The sequence below is a fragment of the Podarcis filfolensis genome (assembly GCF_964270895.1).
Source record: "Podarcis filfolensis genome assembly, chromosome: 4".
Classification (NCBI taxonomy): Eukaryota; Metazoa; Chordata; class Lepidosauria; order Squamata; family Lacertidae; genus Podarcis; species Podarcis filfolensis.
In genome coordinates this window covers 39440217-39459209 of record NC_139607.1, presented here as the reverse complement: position 1 = coordinate 39459209, position 18993 = coordinate 39440217, and the positions used below count along the sequence as shown (strand labels likewise).

General features: G+C 42.9%; 2 protein-coding genes across 2 annotated transcripts in view; both read left to right on the top strand.

The window, feature by feature from the left end:
- Positions 1–3921, top strand: part of PIR (pirin) — a 32308-nt gene extending 28387 nt beyond the window's left edge. Inside the window, exons 9-10 of the mRNA XM_083612199.1 lie at positions 1617–1683; positions 3539–3921. Of these exons, the coding sequence (XP_083468325.1) occupies positions 1617–1683; positions 3539–3654 (183 nt within the window). The 3' untranslated portion in view covers positions 3655–3921. The remainder of the gene's footprint in view (positions 1–1616; positions 1684–3538) is intronic.
- A 239-nt stretch (positions 3922–4160) lies between these two features.
- On the top strand, positions 4161–18937 carry VEGFD (vascular endothelial growth factor D). The gene is made up of 7 exons (XM_083612175.1): positions 4161–4864; positions 11323–11533; positions 14407–14597; positions 15147–15295; positions 16483–16580; positions 17763–17958; positions 18265–18937. Exons 1-7 carry the CDS (start codon positions 4781–4783, stop codon positions 18389–18391), a joined length of 1056 nt encoding a protein of 351 aa, XP_083468301.1. The 5' UTR covers positions 4161–4780; the 3' UTR covers positions 18392–18937.
- Positions 18938–18993: the final 56 nt, after the last annotated feature.

The window sequence follows — 18993 nt, the reverse complement described above, 5'->3', positions numbered from 1 at the left end:
GAGCAGTTTATTTTGTGAGCAGAAGTTATAATTTGCTTTCTAAAAAATATATTGTCACTTCTCCTTTTGTGCTTTTCCTAAAAAAATTGAACCTGACATGATTTGAAAGTCTTGCTTATTTTTCGGTACGGGCTACACCCTTATGTCTCAAGACAGTTTTGCAATACTAAGACTACAATAGGGTCTGTCGCAATTCTTTTCTTACATAATATCCAGCAATTTATCTTCAGTGCAGCCAGACCCTATGAGCCTCTGCTGAAGAGACAATGCTGCTTTGACAGGGTAGTTTACCTTAAAAGCTACAACATGCCATAACACAGGAGTGGGATTCTTAAGATGCCTCTTTTATCCTTAGGAGAACTGCCACAGCACAGTAAAAAGTTCTGTCAGTTCCAGTGGGAGGCCCTACACACCAGAAGAGCATGGGAATCATTTTCTGACCATTGTAGTGGACTCTAGTCCACAAAGGCTTATGCCATAATGAATTTGTTACTCTTTCAGGAGCTGGAGAACTTATTTTTGCTGTGACAATTTCTGCTACCTCTCTGGAAACTATTCCAACAGATGTTCAGCCCAGTTATGTTGGGGGATGCTCAAGAGTTGGGGTGGGGAAGTTCCCTTGTGGAAAATCTTGGGTGGGGAAGCGTTGTCTATTTGTTTTTGGCCTTTAGCTCTTGCCAAGCAAAATTCGCACAACTGCTCCATTTGTTTACATAATAATAATAATTTATTATTTATACCCCACCCATCTGGCTGGGTTTCCCCAGCCACTCTGGGCGGCTTCCAACAAAACACTAAAATACAATAACCTATTAAACATTAAAAGCTTCCCTAAACAGGGCTGCCTTCAGATGTCTTCTAAAAGTTTGGTAGTTATTTTTCTCTTTGACATCTGGTGGGAGGCATTCCACAGGGCGGGTGCCACTACCGAGAAGGCCCTCTGCCTGGTTCCCTGTAACTTGGCTTCTTGCAGTGAGGGAACTGTCAGAAGGCCCTCGGTGCTGGACCTCAGTGTCCAGGCAGAATGATGGAGGTTTAAATTCACCACATATGTTTAAATTCACCATATATTTAATAACAACTTGCATGTGGTCCATAATATTGTATTTAGATAGGATCCAAATCCCACTTTAGGCACAGGGCCCTTTCCAGATGACCTGCTTATTTGGGTTTCATGCTGACTTGCTTGCAGAAAACTTACCAAGAGGCTAGATTGTACCTGGTCTTTACAGAGCATTGATTCTGGTTTTTTGTGGGGCAGTTATACTGCATCCACCCTGATTTGCTTGGTGTTTATTCACCTTTCCACTAACCATTTGTTCAGCCCACATGGAGAAGCCATGGGTCATCGCTTGGGACAAGCGCTGGCTCATCCTTCTCCCTGAGCTTGGCAGCAGTGGGGGAAACAGTGACGTTCCAGGGTCAAATCAGAAACCTGGAAGGCTTTCATAATTCCGGGACTGTCCCTGGAAAGTCGGGACACTTGGAAGGTATGCTGAGGCACCACACTTCTGATCTACTGTATTGTAATTTGCTCCTGCTTTGGGTATCTAATCTCAAAATCTCAAAATGTAATTTCTATGCTGCTGATGGATGCTTTCTGCTCATCCTTTTAGGATCCTGAAGTGAGCCATTTTGTCTTGGTGGCTGGGGAGCCCATTAAGGAACCAGTAGTGCAACATGGTAAATATCTGTTTAACAAGTCGTCTTCTTTTTAAACAAATGGGGCATACAGAATGTATTTTCATCTTCAACCTCAGGTGTTTATTCTGGAATATCTCCCTCCGCCCTTCTGTTCAAAAATCCACAACTTAACATCAGTGACTTGCTGTTTTGGCCTTCCACTGGTATTTATAGGGATATGCCCTGTTTGTAAATCACTGTATTTGAGAGGCCTTGCTTGGACTCTTTTGTTACAGTTGTGTTTTGCTCTTGGAAAAACAGGCTGGGGTTTGAGCAGTCAGATCATTCAGATTATTTCCCCGGTCAAAGGATGTATCATGTTACATTGTGCATTAAGAGATTTGTAAATAATTTTTTTGAAAAGAAGTGTATAAACGTTGGAAAGCAGAGTAAGTACAGTGGTACCTCGGGTTAAGTACTTAATTCGTTCCGGAGGTCCGTTCTTAACCTGAAACTGTTCTTAAGCTGAAGCACCACTTTAGCTAATGGGGCCTCCTGCTGCTGCTGCACTGCCGGAGCCCGATTTCTGTTCTTATCCTGAAGCAAAGTTCTTAACCTGAAGCACTATTTCTGTGTTAGCAGAGTGTGTAACCTGAAGCGTATGTAACCTGAAGCGTCTGTAACCCGAGGTACCACTGTAAATAAATGTTACCAGCCTCCTAGCAAAGGGACTCAAAGCTGCCAGGCCTTGCCATTGTTGCTAGTTATATCTTACCGTCATTGCACAAAGCTGCTGGCAAGCAAAACATGAGAAAGGGAGGACGGGTTTGGTGGAGAAGACCTGAGACTGTTACTCCCATGGAATTTCAGTAACTTGCTTACCATAGAGCCATCTGCATTGATGCAGTGCTGTACACGGCACATAAATGCATGGGTGGGGATGGCTATGAACGACAATGTGAATAATGTTGTGTATACGTTAGTCGGGTTGAGTCCATGCATTCCTGCAAGTAAATACATGACGTATGAGTGCATATGATCTTGATGCACACACGTGTAAAGTGACTGAGAACTTGTGTGTACTGTGGCCGGAGGGGGGGGACCCTCGGCTTCATCTGAATCTGCAGGCCTTTGTCTGCGAGTGTCTGTGGACAAGTTCTAGAGAAGACTTGAAGGTTGGAAGCAATGTGTTCCTCCCTCTGCCTTTCTCTGCCCTCTCCACCAGATGCAAACCATGGCAAACTCCTCCATCATTTACAGCATGGTAGCTAACAGTCTGTGGTACAAGGGCCACAGTCACCCATGGCCAGTCCATCAGGGGCTGCGTACAAGCAGTGGGTGTGATCACCCCACAGCCCTCCTTCTTATGAACCAACCAATCTGATGACCAGGGAGGGGACAGTTTGCATTCCATCAGGGCGCTGTGCTCCACCCACATGTCTACCTCATTTCCCCCTCTTTTTGTTGCAGTGGCCAAAATCAGTGGGGTCAGGGGGCAGAAAAAAACTTGCTTGGTTGGGGGCCAGATGAGGCACCCAAAGTATTGATTAGCTGCCCCTGATTTATAGAGTCAGATCTTCCCCTTCCACAGCTAGCATGTGTGGAATCCCCAAGATTTCCCTTTAATGTGAAGGAGGGAAAAGAAGAACCTGCCGTCAAATGCTATTGAGCAATCCTTGCTCAATTGCTCACTCAGCAATCCTTTGCTCACTCAGGATTGCTCGCTCAGCAGTCCTTTGATGCGGTGCAACCTCTATGCCAACCTTCAACACAGCTGAGCCCTTGGGAATGAATCTGGGGACCAAAAGGAGGAGGAGAAAGGAGAAGGAATGAGATGCAAATTGAATTCGTCTACAGAAAGCCTAAAGCCTGGAATAATTAAATACTATACTGAATTTTGCAATCTATATCTTAGGTCCGTTTGTGATGAATACACAGGAAGAAATTCAACAAGCCTTTAATGACTTCAGAAATGCAAGAAATGGATTTGAGAGAGCCACCACTTGGAAATCAAAGATTGGAAACAAATGACGTGGGGTAGCAGAACCCAGGCTGAGTGGCTTTTTAAAAATACATTTGCAGCTGTACACCTTGATCTTTACTGCATTTACTGATTCCATTTGCTTCATTAGTACTGATCATGTGGGTTTGCCAGATTGAACCCAAATAATATTTCTAGTATGCCTAGCACCAAAGTTAGCTATTAGTATGTCGTAGACGGGTACAGCTGCATTTTTATTACTCTGAGATATACATGATATATAAACGTTTTGTTTATCTGTAATAAAAAGCATTTTCTCTAAAACGTACAGTCTCATGCCCTTTCTTTGTAAAAGCACTGTTTTAATAAATGAAATGGTTTTCTCAAAATCCTTACAACACAGAAAACGTAAAGGAAAGCGGTGTGTGTGTGTGTGTCTCTGTGTAGCTGTAGGAGTGCACCTATTGTAGTATGTATACTTTGTAAGGCCATGTGCTGAAGTTTCATGTTTCAGGTAATACCTCTTAAAATAATGGTGGCACACATTGCACTGGTTAGTTTAGTAAATGCTACACCATTGGTAGGGACAGAATGGGATAGGAGCCAACATGTGACTCTTGTTTTCTGCCAGTGTCTGTATCAGATTTAAGACGCAGGCTTCTGCAGGCTTCCATGAAGGCTGTGAAAAAAAGTTTCAATACAGAGAGTTGGATTACAGCTCTCTCTAGCTCAAAGCATCGGCCGTTCTACTGCCGTCTTAAAAGGAAGCTTGTAACATGGAGCACCAAACCCCCTCAGCAGATTTTAACCTTTCCTGGACCACAAATTAATATTGAGTTTCTCTTTGTGTCCAGGTGGGAGATGGATTGATTATTATTTTTTTGATAGACTGGGACCTGTAGTTGCCTGCTTCTGGAAATACTTTTTAACTTTTGTATTTTTATATCTAAAAAGTACCTACAAGAAAGAGATGACATTGTTTAAGTGAATTTTACTCTTCTTTTTTAACTGTGCTGTTTACATCTCGTGTATACACTTTAAGTTTACTTGGAGAGTAAGATTCTGGGTATGCATTTTTAAAAACATTAGCAGTTTGTAGAGAAATGAATTTCGAAACGTTCTTCTCCAGCTGTGTGACTTCAACTATATAGCAAAGTGTGGACGTCAACCACAAGGATGTACAAGCCGTGGACAACTGTAAACATATTTATAGTGTCTTTTCTACATCTGCTGCAAGGTTCTGAACATGGATCTGTAAAGGTAAGTGGGCTTTATTTTGGAATTGTCTGCATCAATAGGAGTCTCGAGACCACATGGGTTTTCCTGTCTGAAACGATCTTTGGACTACAGTGGCACCTTTTAAAGTTCTTTCTGGGGTGACTCTTAAGTATTGCATAAATAAACAACTTTGACACATGTACGGTAATACCGTCAGAGAAGATTTAACAGCACGGTCCAGCCAGTTTAAGTATTTTTCTGACCTGCCAGATTTCCAAGGGGAAGACTAAAGTGCATGTTCAACTAACCCATTGAAATAAATAGTATTTAACTTTTGGCTGACTTCTGTCTTAAGGAGTATATAGAAAACAGTAATGTAATGAATCTACATTCACAGCTGATTGATACTTTTCTTTTTTGAAACAAAAAATTTTTTTTCCTTCCAGTAGCACCTTAAAGACCAACTAAGTTAGTTCTTGGTATGAGCTTTCATGTGCATGCACACTTCTTCAGATGAAGAAGTGTGCATGCACACAAAAGCTCATACCAAGAACTAACTTAGTTGGTCTTTAAGGTGCTACTGGAAGGAAAAAAAAATTTTTGTTTTGACTATGGCAGACCAACACGGCTACCTATCTGTAACTTTTCTTTTTTGGACACTTAAAATATATATTGTGTTAAACGATAATTCATTTTCAGTGGTGGCACATGACCAAATGGGAACCTTTTTGAGAATTCCAGTATGACAGAACTTTTTGCAATAACATATCCTTCTGTTAAATTGTTTCATCCTCAGTCAGTGCTTTTGCTGCATCTCTCCAAACAATTTGTGCATTAGCTGTAAGCCTTCCCTTTCTTTGGCAAGATTAGGAAGGTTGTCTTTTTGACCTATCAGTCACTCTGTTTTTGCACGGATCCACTTTAAAAATAATTAGGTTTTAAATACTGTTCCCAAATAACGTATTTGCTACTGCCCTTTAATATCTAGTTCCTAGAAGTTTTTGTCATTCCAGGACATTGTCAAATGTATGTGTGATTAGAGAAACTCCTTACTGCTGTATAATGTACCAATCCAGTCTGAATAATTAAGGCTGAATTCCTGTATGGTTTGAGAAGTAATTCTTTGCCAGAGCTGATATGAGAAATGCCTTCTAAGGTTGGTTCATTGTGTAAGCTTTCAAAAGATAATATTCTAGCCTCCCTTACAACTTCACTGTGTAAATAGCATATTTACGATACCTAGAAAAGGTATCAGTGTTCCTCATTTCCTTAACTTGTTACATTCTACTGTTAGCTTCTTCAGTAAATCAGAAAACTGAATTGAAGATTCAAGCAAGAATCCTGTTATGTTCAAATTAACGGGGGTGGGAAGGGGAATGCAACTGCTGGCATTTGGCAAAAATGTGAATCAGCCAGGCCCCAGGGTATTTCTGCAGTACAATGATATAATGCCAATTATATTGCAGAAGCAACATGGATATACTGTGTAGGTCAAACTAAAAAGAGAGAGAGGGTAATCATTACTTCGTGCTAGAGTAGAAGTCAGCCTTTCTGGTATCCTCCATGAAATGATTTCCTTTTATCTTATCAAAATGCATTTATTGTTAATAAAATTAAGGCTGCAAACTTATGCTATGCATCATTGCTTGGGAGTGGGCTCCACTGTTGACCGTCCTTGCATAAGGATTGAGCTGCCAATGATTTCTACATAGGAACGAGAAAAGGCTCCTTTGTGCTTTCTGTTAAATCTCCGGAGGTTTTGAAATCGTTATTTTTTACACCAATTACCTATTATTTGCTGATTTTTCTATAGTTTGGAATATATTTCAGCTGATGCAATTCTATACCTGCCTACTCAGAAGAAAGCCCCATTGAATTGCAGGGGGCTTATTTCCAGGTCAGTGAGTACAGAATTGCAGCCTATGGCTCAAAAGTGCTATGAAACATTTTGAGCAGCAGGTTATTCTAAATCTCAGCGACATCAAGCAGCTCTTCTTTCATGTAGAACTATGGGCAGCTTGGTGTGAAGTAGATTGATGGACTGGACTGGCTTTACTATCCTCTTGGCAGGGATCTTATGCTACAGAGAAGAGCCCAAGCTTAAATTATGTCCTTTCTGTAGGGCAAGTGCCTTGAAACACCTATGTGCAGAATTCCCTTTAAGAACGTAAGAAGATCCCTGCTGGATCACACCCCAAGACTCATCTGGTCTGCCTTTGGGGGACCCTGTTTTAAAATTTCCCAGCAGTGTATGGCAAAAAGTGTTGGTTTCCCTCACCGTATCATATTACAACAGCAGTGTGTGTGTGTGTGTGTGTGTGTGTGTGAGAGAGAGAGAGAGAGAGAGAGAGAGAGAGATTTCCTGAACTTTACACAATGACTGTAACCTGCCTAATTAACATGGGCTTGGTCCCAGTATGACAGCAAGTTGAAGCCTGTGTTTCATTAGACAAAGAGAGAGGATCTGCCTGTGTGTGTGGCGTTAGGACCAGAGAGGTGTTGGAGTTTAAATACAGCTCGGTGCTGCGTACCTGAATCGGTCAAGTCCAGCGGGAGTGCCTATATAGTTGGCCTCTCTCTTATGTAGTGTTGCTGTTCCTGTAGCCCCCAAATGCTAGGGTTAGCACCCAACTCCATCACTTCACAAAAGGCCATACACTGCGCCTTCTGGGAAAGAAGAGGAACCATTGCTTTGGCAATGCCCCTGACCTGTAAATACAGCTGCTCTGGTTTGGCCCAGTTCAAGCAGAGCTCCTCCCACAGGCTTGGGCCAATAGATGGAGAGACCACAGAGGAAGTTTTGGAAGAGGTTGGTATGAGCTTGGAGAGACAGAACAATGCCTCTCTTGTTGGGTAGGGAGACTAGCCAGCAGGCACCGGGTGGGAGGAAGTGGAATTTAATCATCTCCAGGAAGCAGCAAGGCAGAAGAAACACTGTGTGAGAGAGAGGAGAGGCTCTTGTCTGGGCAAAGTAGCTTCAGGGTTCTCCCCTCTTAGCATTTGTGAACCTAATGAAAGGCAGTGACACCCAGGGCCAGCCCACCCACGAGGCAAGGTGAGGCGATCGCCTCAGGTGCAAGGATCCATAGCGGCAGAGAATCCCAATGTAGATCCTTATCCCACCCCCCATTTCCAATGTCGCTCTTCATTCCCCACTTCTTCCCTGGTTCCAAGCAGAAGTTCAGAGCCAATGTCCAGGCTTTCCTTTGACCAAAGTCAGGACGTTTGCGGTAAATCTCCATCTGCCTTAAAAAGGTACTTGACCCTATGGATGTGTTCACTGAGCAAAGAAGATTCAGGCTGTTTATTGAGAGCTTTTTTTCTCCCAGAAAGCTGTTCCAGGAAGAGCAACGAGGGGAAGTTTGGCAAAGCCAAATCTGAAGAGACGGTTTCTTCAAGATGTTTCTTCTGCCCTAGGGGAGAAGGAAGCACTGTACTTTTTAGGGATCCAAATCGGACTTCCAGGCTTGGATAGTCAAGTGGCCCATTTTTTTGTATGCAGTTTTGACTAATGTATTCATTTTTGCAAACAGTGTCCCCACATTATCATTTTTGTCTTTCCCCCCACTAATATATTCATTTTATGCACACCTTTCCCTTAAGTATGCATAGTTGTAAACATAGTTTGGTGGGAACTCAGAATAACTCGGTCGGTAGAGCATGAGACTCTTAATCTCAGGGCCATGGGTTCGAGACTCACACTGGGCAAAAGATTCCTGCATTGCAGCAGTTGGTTGGACTAGATGACCCTTGTGGTCCCTTCCAACTCTAGAATTCTATGGAGTGCTGCATCACAAAATTCAGGTAAGTACGAATTTTAAAGGATGTCTATGTTTTAGTTCTTTTATTGTTTCAGAAATTGAAACTTGATAGATTCACCTTTAAATGTGCACTGAATTTAATTTCTGCTCCTATCCCTAGGTGGCCAGATAAAAAACACTGCTCTAACCCAGTAAATAGCCAGGCCACCCCAACACGGCTCAACTGATTAGCTATGGGGATATTCTCTATTTACATGCCTGCTTAATTAGCAAAATTTGAGAGATGAGAGATCTAAGTTATTTTTCATTTAATACAGCAATTGGAAACACAGACAGCCCAATGTTCCAGGGCTACCGCCACAAATTACATTTCATGGCATGTGCTGTGAATATTTATTTCCTTAGGAGTTAAGGAATTTTGTAAAGTACACATGTTGTCAATGAACATATTTATTGGCTTTCTGAACCCTCTGCTCCTCTCAATTCCTTGTGACTAAAAGTCATGATGAGCAACGGTTTCTACATAAAATAAATGTGGTCACAATATTCTGGAAAATTGATCCCGTCAATTCCCCTGGGGAGTGCCATTCTTCTTTGGCAAGTCTTGAAAGAGAGCCCTCTCTTTTAGGCTGTTAGCATGCACCATGTTTTTAAAATGGCAAGAGCAGATAAAAAGCACATGCTTTTTAACATCCCACTGCATGTCCTTGATGTACTTATCACTTTGAGGGGGAGTGGGGAAGGTAAAGGGAACTTGGAGAGCTTTATTTAGCCCATGCCTTTTTTGTTCATGAAAATGAGTAGAAAGATATGCCCTCCCTTTGCGGTGCTTCAAAGTTCACAAGAAATACAATTGTGTGTTTTACTTGGTTTTTAACGATGTGGCAAGCTGTTACAATAAATCGAAAACAAAAATCCCAAGACACAGTAGCTCAGGAAATATGAGTAGCTTTCAGCTATTGTATATATTTCATTTGGGGGGGGGGAGTGGCTGGAGCCACCAGCCAGGATCTTGTATCTCCTGGATTGACATTTTTGGTACTGCTTGGTCATAAACATCTTCCACATGCCAGTGGCATGGCACTGTACCCTCTGCGTGTGTACCAGGTTAAGGGGCTTCTACAGCTTGGTTCCTGCATTGCTTGAAAGCAAACCATGTTCGAGAAATGTCCTCAATTCATAATTCCCCGTGAGTCAATGCTGCAGAGTGTGAAGACCACGGATGCAACTTCAGGAGACAATAGGGTCTTCTGAAATGGAGGAACAGTCTTAAGTTCCTAAATTTACCTTCCAGTTCTTCTCTCACTGCTCTCTTGTTATATGCTGGACCCAAAGCTATGACTTGGCAGTCTCCCTGGGAACCTAATGTTGTTGTTGTTTAGTCGTTTAGTCGTGTCTGACTCTTCGTGACCCCATGGACCAGAGCACGCCAGGCACTCCTGTCTTCCACTGCCTCCTGCAGTTTGGTCAGACTCATGCTGGTAGCTTCGAGAACACTATCCAACCATCTCGTCCTCTGTCGTCCCCTTCTCCTTGTGCCCTCCATCTTTCCCAACATCAGGGTCTTTTCCAGGGAGTCTTCTCTTCATCTCAGCTTCAAGATCTGTCCTTCCAGTGAGCACTCAGGGCTGATTTCCTTAAGAATGGATAAGTTTGATCTTCTTGCAGTCCATGGGACTCTCAAGAGTCTCCTCCAGCACCATAATTCAAAAGCATCAATTCTTCAGCGATCAGCCTTCTTTATGGTCTAGCTCTCACTTCCATACATCACTACAGGGAAAACCATAGCTTTTACTATATGGACTTTTGTTGACAAGGTGATGTCTCTGCTAATAGGGAGGCACAATCTGTGTTAATGCTGTGAGGATGCAACAGTATGCTTTACTCATCAAGTTAACTGTTAAATGTTAGCCTTGGGGAGGGGGAAGGGACATTGTTGAATGGTTTTCATGGCTACTGTAAGTCAGTTCTTCATGATTCTACTGACTGGATATATGTTTGTTTATCCCAAGGCACCTCTTGGTATGCTAGGGAAATTCTTCATATTTCTTTTCTATGATTAGTAATTCTTGATCAGATTTGAACAAGGGACAGACTCCTGACATTTTGGATCATTTATCCAGCAGTATCTCAAAGAGCACCTCTCTCCTTATGAATCGACTCAGACCCTGCAACCATCTTCGGAGGCCCTTCTTTCTGTGCCTCTTCCAGGAGAGGTCTGGAGGGTGATAACACGAGAACAGGCCTTTTCTTTGGTGGCTCCCCATTTGTGGAATGCTCTCCCCAGGGAAGCTTATCTGGTGCCTTCATTACATATATTTGGTCATCAGGCAAAAGCATTCCTCTTCTACCAGACCCTTGGCTAATTAAACAACCAACGGCTTTTATTGCTTTTGTTGTTAGTATGCTATGTATTTTTGTGTTTTTATATTGTAAACTGCCCTGTCATGCTTGGATGAAGGGTGGTATATAAATTTAATTAATTAATAAATAATAGAAAAACCATGGGCTGGTGATCCCATATCTGGCATCCTTTGTAACTAATTCTTTAGTTACAAACCTTAGAAAATAACACCTCCTTTAATCCAAGAGTAATTATTTAACCCAGCCTGATATATATTTTTTAAGTCTATATTTTTACTGTCTGTATTACATTGGCACATTCAACAGATATGTGTGCTCTTTCCTACCTAAGGTAGGTACAGGACTGATCTTCTGTTTTCGCCCCCTTTCTTACAGAGAACGTCACTTTCCGCCCTGGAATGGTCAGAGCAGCAGATCAGGAAAGCTGCTAGCCTGGAAGAGCTTCTTCGCATCACCCACTCTGAGGACTGGAAGCTTTGGAAGTGCCGGCTAAAGCTCAAGGGCATGGCCAGTCTGGATTCCAGATCAGCCTCTCATCGCTCCACGAGATTTGCCGCTGCTTTCTATGATATTGAGATACTGAAAGGTAGGCTCACAGTTTATGAACTGAATATTTCTGGATCCACAGTGACATATGTCGGGCTGCAGTCTTGTTTGTATGCAGAGCTGACCCACCCATGAGGCTGGGTGAGGCAACTGCCTCAGGTGGCATCCTGCAAGCAGCATCACCCCTCTTCCACCCCGCAGCTTTGCCACTGGTCTTCTCCCTGGTCTCTAGCAGATGTGAGGGACTGGCAGCAAAGCTCTGCAGAACATCTCCTCTCCTACCAAGTTGGCGAGAGGAGAGGCATCACTGACAAGTCAGTGGAAGATTCGTCCCCCTCACCGGGCAGTGTGGTGGGGCTTTGTGTCGGCTTCTCCTGAAGGGAAGAGCCAATGCTAACTCCACTGCTGGGCAGGAAGTGGAAATCAAGAAAGGATCTTTCCTCAACAAACACCACCCATACCCTGGTCCGATGAAGAAGACTTACAGAGCTTGCGCTCGCATCCGGATGTGTGTGTGTGTGTGGCGGGGTGGCGGCTGTGAAACGTTTCTCTTTTTTGTGTGTAAGTTTTTTTTATTTGATTTTTAACAAATAGAAACACATATAAAAAATAATTCAATATCCATATATCGAGATTGCTCTGAATCTCCTGACTTCCCCGCCCCCATCCCTTCCATGGGTCCTAATAATAATATTTATAACTGCATATCAATACTTATCCAAGTTTTAACCATCCAAATTATCCATACTTTTGCGAGATGTTTCTCCTCAGGTGCCAAAAGGTCCCGGGCCACCCCTGTTTTTATGTGAAAGGCAGGTTGTTATATGTGTTTTGTTTTTGTGCCTGAAACACACACACACACAAACACTTGCTGATGGGTCTGTTCCTTGTTCATAAGGTTATGTCAGTGCTCTGAGTGATACAAGCAGGAAGCTGTCTTTTTTTTAAAAAAAAATCCATTTGAAAATAAAGTAAAATAATATTTTAAGAAGTCAAAAATGGTACAGATAGGAGTCACCATGTGTCTTGAGATGTCCCAGACACTGTCCAATATGTATTGATATAGCATAGCCACTATACCGAAAGTATCCCACAATCATGTTTGTAGTGCTTGTTTGGCTGGGAGGAGATGACATTTTGTCGGCAATAAACCAACTGACTTTTTTTGCTTGGGGTGCTACCCTGGGAGAAGCTGCATGGATCCCTGGAAGGAAAGCATAAGCCATGGAGCATTTATTCCATGATTTAATGTGCTCACCTGGAAAGATGTCTACAAACTTGCAAATTCACACCCTGAAAAAACAAAAACAAAAAATGCAATGTGCTGATAGGATCAAAGGATCAAAGTTCTGAGTTTGAAGTGCAGACAGGTGTCAAACCCATTGTTGCGAGCTCTGTATCAGGCATCCTGTCTCACGTGTGCTGCATGCAATATGGGCAGTGGCCTTACGTACCAAAGGAGACCAAAAAGAGGAGGAATGTCCTCTAAGCCTGCCACAGACTTCTTTAGATTTTCTGCACAAAACTAGGTATTTTTCTTTGTTTCCGCTCACAACACAACGCTGCTCTAAACAAAGCATTTTTTCCACTGCAGGGAAAAATGTAAACAGACAGCAATATTTAAAAGGAATGTGCCAACAGCAGCTTGAAATGCAGAAACATTCAAATGCCTGTTTTTATTAGGTGTGCCCTGATGTAAAACACTTTATCAGCTTGGACTTTTCTGGGCAGGAGCTTCCTGGACATCTGTTCTTACAAAGAGAGAAAGAAACAGAGACTAAAACATTGGAAAGGATGCCATGGGCTCTGGTCATACCCTACAGGTGTGCTGTGGCACCTGCATTTCTGTAGTTAGACCAAGGGTTGCTAACTCCTGAACTGGCCCTTATAGCTGTCCCTTTTAACAGCCGTTTGATCAGGTGACCAAACAGCAGGTCATAAAGTCTGCCACCATGTTATGAAAAGTTTCACCTGCCCCCTTTGAGCTCATCAGATATGTGTTAAAAGGTCAGGAGAAGGCCAGACATTATTCCCACCCCTTTTCTGGCCAGTTACATCAGAAGAGCTTGACTGGATCAGCCCAAGGGCCCAGTGCAGTCTAGCATCCTGAACTCACAGTGACCCAACCAGATGTCTTGGAGAAACCCAAAAGCAGGGCCTGAAGGTCACCATGCTCTCCTCAATTGTGAGTCCCTGCAACTGATATTCATAAGCTTCATGTCACCCCAGGCTGGATCCCATGATGGCATTGGATCATCAGTGTTGGGCAGCATTGTGTGATTTGGCAGATCACGAGGTTAGTTACCACGTCAGTCCTGCACCTCTAAGGGGGCAGATGATAGAATCTATCATATCTGGGTTTTACAGAACACATTGTAAAGCACAGAAAGGATAAGGGGAGAAATTATAACTACATCAGCTGCGGCAGCCAGTTGGTAGAGCTCTCACCTTGATTGAAGCAATTCAGAATTGATCATGATCACTCTCTTTCCAAATTGCCATTTCAGAGGCAAGTGTGCATCCCTGCAGGCCAACAGGGGACCATCCAAACACAGAAAGGAAGCACAAACTGGTTTGCAGCAGTGCCAGGTTTTTGCAGGGAAAACTCATGGGAGAACCATGTCCATCAGACAGCCCGGTGAGGACTGGGCATGGCCATGAAATGTTGACTGGCTGTTGCAGGGGTGGGTGGGAATGAAATACCATGGTGAAGGGAGCACTCCACTCTGCCGCATTTTATTCCACAACTCGCTTGGCTCATTTATATTAATAAACAGCAGATGTCATAATGTTGTCAAAGTGCAGTGCTGCATCTCACAGCTACAAAGGACTCAAGAGAGCAGGCCAATGAGCTGGTGAGTCCAGTTGTGTGATGACAACTGCCGCTTTTAGAATGGCTCCCTTGTTCTCCAGTCATAGATGAGGAGTGGCAAAGGACTCAGTGCGTGCCGAGGGAGACTTGCGTGGAAGTTGCCAAAGAGCTGGGCACGGCCACCAATAAATTCTTCAAGCCTCCTTGTGTGAATGTCTACAGATGCGGAGGCTGCTGCAATGAAGAGAGCCTAAGCTGCGTGAACACCAGCACATCTTACATATCCAAAATGGTATTTGGACTTTTTTCTACTCTTCTGCAGTTTCTCCTTAACCGTCAAATCCTATGCAGGTTGACTTTGAAGCAAGACCCTCTTAATGGAATAGACTTGTAGATAGCTCTTTCCTAAGTAAGTGTGTGTAGGAAGACCAGCCACCCAACGGGGTGTCCTCTGGCGTTGAACTCCCATCAACCCCAGCTGATAGGAGTTGTAACCCAAAACACGCAGAGGACGCCATGTTGGGGAAGAACAAGGCCATGAAAGTTGCCCATAGCTATGAATCTATTCACCATGGCAGAGCAAGTGTGGCTGTCCCACATTCACTCAAGTCTATAGAACTATAGACTCCACAATGTGAAGAGGAGGACATGGGGTACATGTTAGACTCTTGCCCATCGCATGTCCTTAGGGGCAAATTGTAACTGAAGATTCCTAACATGAAGCTCAGTCCTCTATTTTGCTTCATTGAGCAGGAAATGTGGAGGCTATTTAACAATGAGGGGAGGCTATTTAATGATGAGTTTTAATAGTAGTGAAAAATCCTGTATTTCATCTTTCCAGCTTTTTGAGATTTCAGTTCCTTTAACAAATGTGCCAGATCCGATTCAAGTCAAAATTGCAAACCACACCGGTTGCAAGTGCTTAACAAATGCTCAGCGCCCATCGTACACCATCATACGAAGATCTATTCAATATCCAGAAGAGGATAGGTAAGATGGGCAGTCAGTTTTCTCTCTATCCCATTTTTTTTAAAGATACACAATCAGTCATGAAGCTTTTCTGAGTGTTCATGAATTGTATGCTTTGTTCTAAGATCAGTGGTTATCCGATGTTTTTTAAAAAGTATGTTTTTCAATGCTACAAAGAAAAGACTGCTTGGAAAAACAATGTAGAAACATGTTACATAACATATAGACTTCTCTTCTAGCAGCATTTTTTAATTACTATGGCATCTTTAATATTTACATTTTTTTAAAAAAAGAGAGTCAAAACTGTCACAAGCAGCTGTGGCAAATTAATAAACAGCAGGCAGTTGGAATGTATCGAGGCCCCAGTTTGATGACTTAGCAAATTTAATTCCTTGAACTGTTCCTTTGACGGCAATGAGACTTCTGGTCCAAGTTCCTAAGACACGTCTCTAAATGCAGAAGCTTCTCAACAGACTCTGAGCCCCAATACACCATGACCATGTGCCGTCTGTCTGCGTAACTCAGCCTTCCCCAACTTGGTACCTTCCTGATGTTCTGGGCTGTAACTACCATCTGTTTCATCCAGCATGTTTGTGCCGGCTGGGGGTGATGAGAATTGCAGTCCAAAATATGTGGAAGGCACCAAACTGAGGAACCCTGGTTTAATGTACTTGACTAGGCGTAGGGACACGGGTGGTGCTGTGGGTTAAACCACAGAGCCTAGGGCTTGCCGATCAGAAGGTAGGTGGTTTGAATCCCCATGACATGGTGAGCTCCCGTTGCTCCTGCCAACCTAGCAGTTCAGAAGCATGAAGTGCAAGTAGATAAATAGGTACCGCTCCGGCAGGAAAGTAAACGGCATTCCCGTGCGCTGCTCTGGTTCGCCAGAAGTGGCTTAGTCATGCTGGCCACATGACCCGGAAGCTGTACACATGACCCGGCTCCCTCGGCCAATAAAGTGAGATGAGCGCCGCAACCCCAGAGTCATCCGCGACTGGACCTAATGGTCAGGGGTCCCTTTATCTTTACCTTTAATTAATTTGACTAGCCCCCCCCAGCTGGCTCTCTAATGCCATTTTTGCATGTATTTATTTGAATATTTATATACCACACTTCCATAAGAAATATATAACGAAGCGGTGTGTATACATCAGTTACTTTTTAAACGTGTTCTTAACATATTTATTTGGCCTTTTGTTTCCTTCTAGTTGTCCCCAAATAAACAAACTGTGTCATAGTGGCTGGATGTGGGACAGAAATAAATGTGAATGTGTTGTAGACAAAGATCGTCCTGGCAGAAGGGAAGGTATATACTAGTACTACTTATATACTCACTTTAATATTGAAATCTGGACCAGTTAAAAGAACAACATAACAACATTATGAATAACAACATTATCAAACTGAAATAGGTGGGCGGAGGTGATCCCCCCCCCCCCCGCTTCTGTAACTCTGCATCCAGGAACAAAAGAGTAAATCTGGGCAGATTGGTAGTTAAAAGCATTTTGCTTTTACTAGAATAAACTGAAATGAGAAGTTCAGTCAGACAGAAGTAACACTCCTTCATTTGAAGCAAAGCATTTGTCCTCCTCCCAGATACTCCCACCCAACTTCACATGCACAGCGGGATAATCATCATCATCCTTATTGATTATCCTAGGCTATGTGCACCTGGAAGGATAGTAAAATCTGGGCAAGTTTCAAGAGCAATTTCCTCATCATATGGCATTGAGAACCTGATGTTCAAAGTGGGTGGGAAGAAAATATTTACCAAGTGATTTCTAGCCATTGCTGAGACAAATACTGCCCCACCCCTGGGAAGAGAAGCAACTCCAGATAATTGTGATTGCAATTAATGACCTGGAACAAAAGCGCTGCACAGCTAGCACCAGATGTTCAAGGGTGCTTTGCACTTTGTTTTTCCTAAACAACCACACCGCCCCATGCCACAAAGCATGTGGGAGAAACTAAGGAGGAGTTTGTGAAATTCTCATTAGGGTCTTCTATTCAAAAGGGGGAAGGCAAAAAGCCTGCAAACCCAGGCTAAACTAACTCTTTAGATCCCAACTGGGGAAAAAACTAGAATATGGCTGTGTATACATCATACACATAGTGCTGCAGGGGGGAACTGCAGTCCCTAGAATACTTGGGGTGTACGGTACACTTTAAATGTATGTATATTGCTGTCATGACTTTCAAAGTCCGTATCCATACAGACTCTGTTTATTTCTGCTAGAATATCAGCTCCATAGTTTTAACTGTAGGTTGATAGGAGTTCAGATTTCTGGACGCACAGTGCCATAAATAGTGCATTTTATAGGTTAAGTTCAAGTCTTGCTGTACACCTGCAGGATATACCTTTGAGTGACAGTGATACCCTATATCTGTGACGTATAGTGAAATGATGAGGTGCCAACATTTTCGGAAGAGGGTGGGAAGTTTTATAAATCTCTCTCTCTCTCTTTCTTTCCTCCAAAACATGTGACAGGACTCCCTCCACTTGCTGAACTTGCGATGTGTGCACCAAATATGAACTTTGATGAGGAAAATTGCGAGTGCATCTGTAAATGGAAATGCACTGGCAAGTTATTTCAGAACAAAGAGAACTGCAGCTGTTACTTGTGTACGGAGAACCAAGACAGCTGCCTTCAGAAACACAAGGAGTTTAATGCAGAAACATGCAGGTAAGCCTTCCTTTACATTTGAGTTCAATGCGGCATGCTTGGTCCACAGCCAGGTTGATTGAGTCCCACCCCTGGGTTGAAATTTGTACTAAATGATAGGGCTTGTGTAGAACGTAAATCTCCCGTTTAACAAAATGATAATGAATGAAGATCTTCCATGCAATGTGGAGCCATGAGTAATGATTCTGTACCTCCCTTCACATGATCACAATGGACATAGTGTTTTCATGCGTTCCTGTACATACTCCATGGAACAGAAGCGTGCACTTACCACATTGTCTTCTCTGACTTATTGTCTTTAAACAGCTGTGAAGACAAATGCCCATTCCAAGCCAGAATGTGCCCAACCGCTCGGCCGGCATGCTCGAGGCACTGTTGCCGCCCAAGAGGGGGAAGAAGTCCTCACGGGTCCCAAAGCAGAGAAACACCATGACTGAGCTTTTGTTATCTCTTGTACTACCACTACCACACTGCTTTGCAAAATAGCTGCCCGCCATCGACTGTTAAATAAGAATAATCATGGATACGGGTGGCTTTACTGCTACAAAATACAATTAAAATCCAGTCTGTCTTTGTTATTAAGATGACGAATGGATCTGCAAGGACATTGCCACCTGACCGCTGATATATGCTACAACAAACTTCATCCTTGTTCTGTACTGGACTACCAGAAAGACCTACGTTCATTGATGTTGTATGAAAAAGAAAGTGGCATGTTAGAAGCAATGGGGATATCTTTACCAAGCAACTTTGAAATGCAGAGAATAGTTCTATGCCTTCAACCTGCTTATTGGTCATATTTCTTTTTAAACCAACTTTTCCAGGCCTTCTAAAAGTTGGTTCACTAATGCGTTCAGCACTGAATGATTCGATCTACTGTCTGTCTGTGTTTTATTATTTGGGTTTATCCTAGAACTACTGTCTGATGTGCCATATTTAAAATGTATATAGAAAAATAAAGGCACCAGTTATTAATTAATATGCACTGACGTGTATAATTTCTATTGCAAGCTTGGTCAGAAGGAATGAACTATG

Excerpts from the sequence above, each read along its gene's own strand:
- VEGFD (XM_083612175.1), top strand. The coding sequence starts at position 4,781 with ATGTACAAGCCGTGGACAACTGTAAACATATTTATAGTGTCTTTTCTA. Across the intron at positions 15,296-16,482 it reads CAATATCCAGAAGAGGATAG|TTGTCCCCAAATAAACAAAC; the intron begins GTAAGATGGGCA and ends GTTTCCTTCTAG. Across the intron at positions 16,581-17,762 it reads TCGTCCTGGCAGAAGGGAAG|GACTCCCTCCACTTGCTGAA; the intron begins GTATATACTAGT and ends AACATGTGACAG.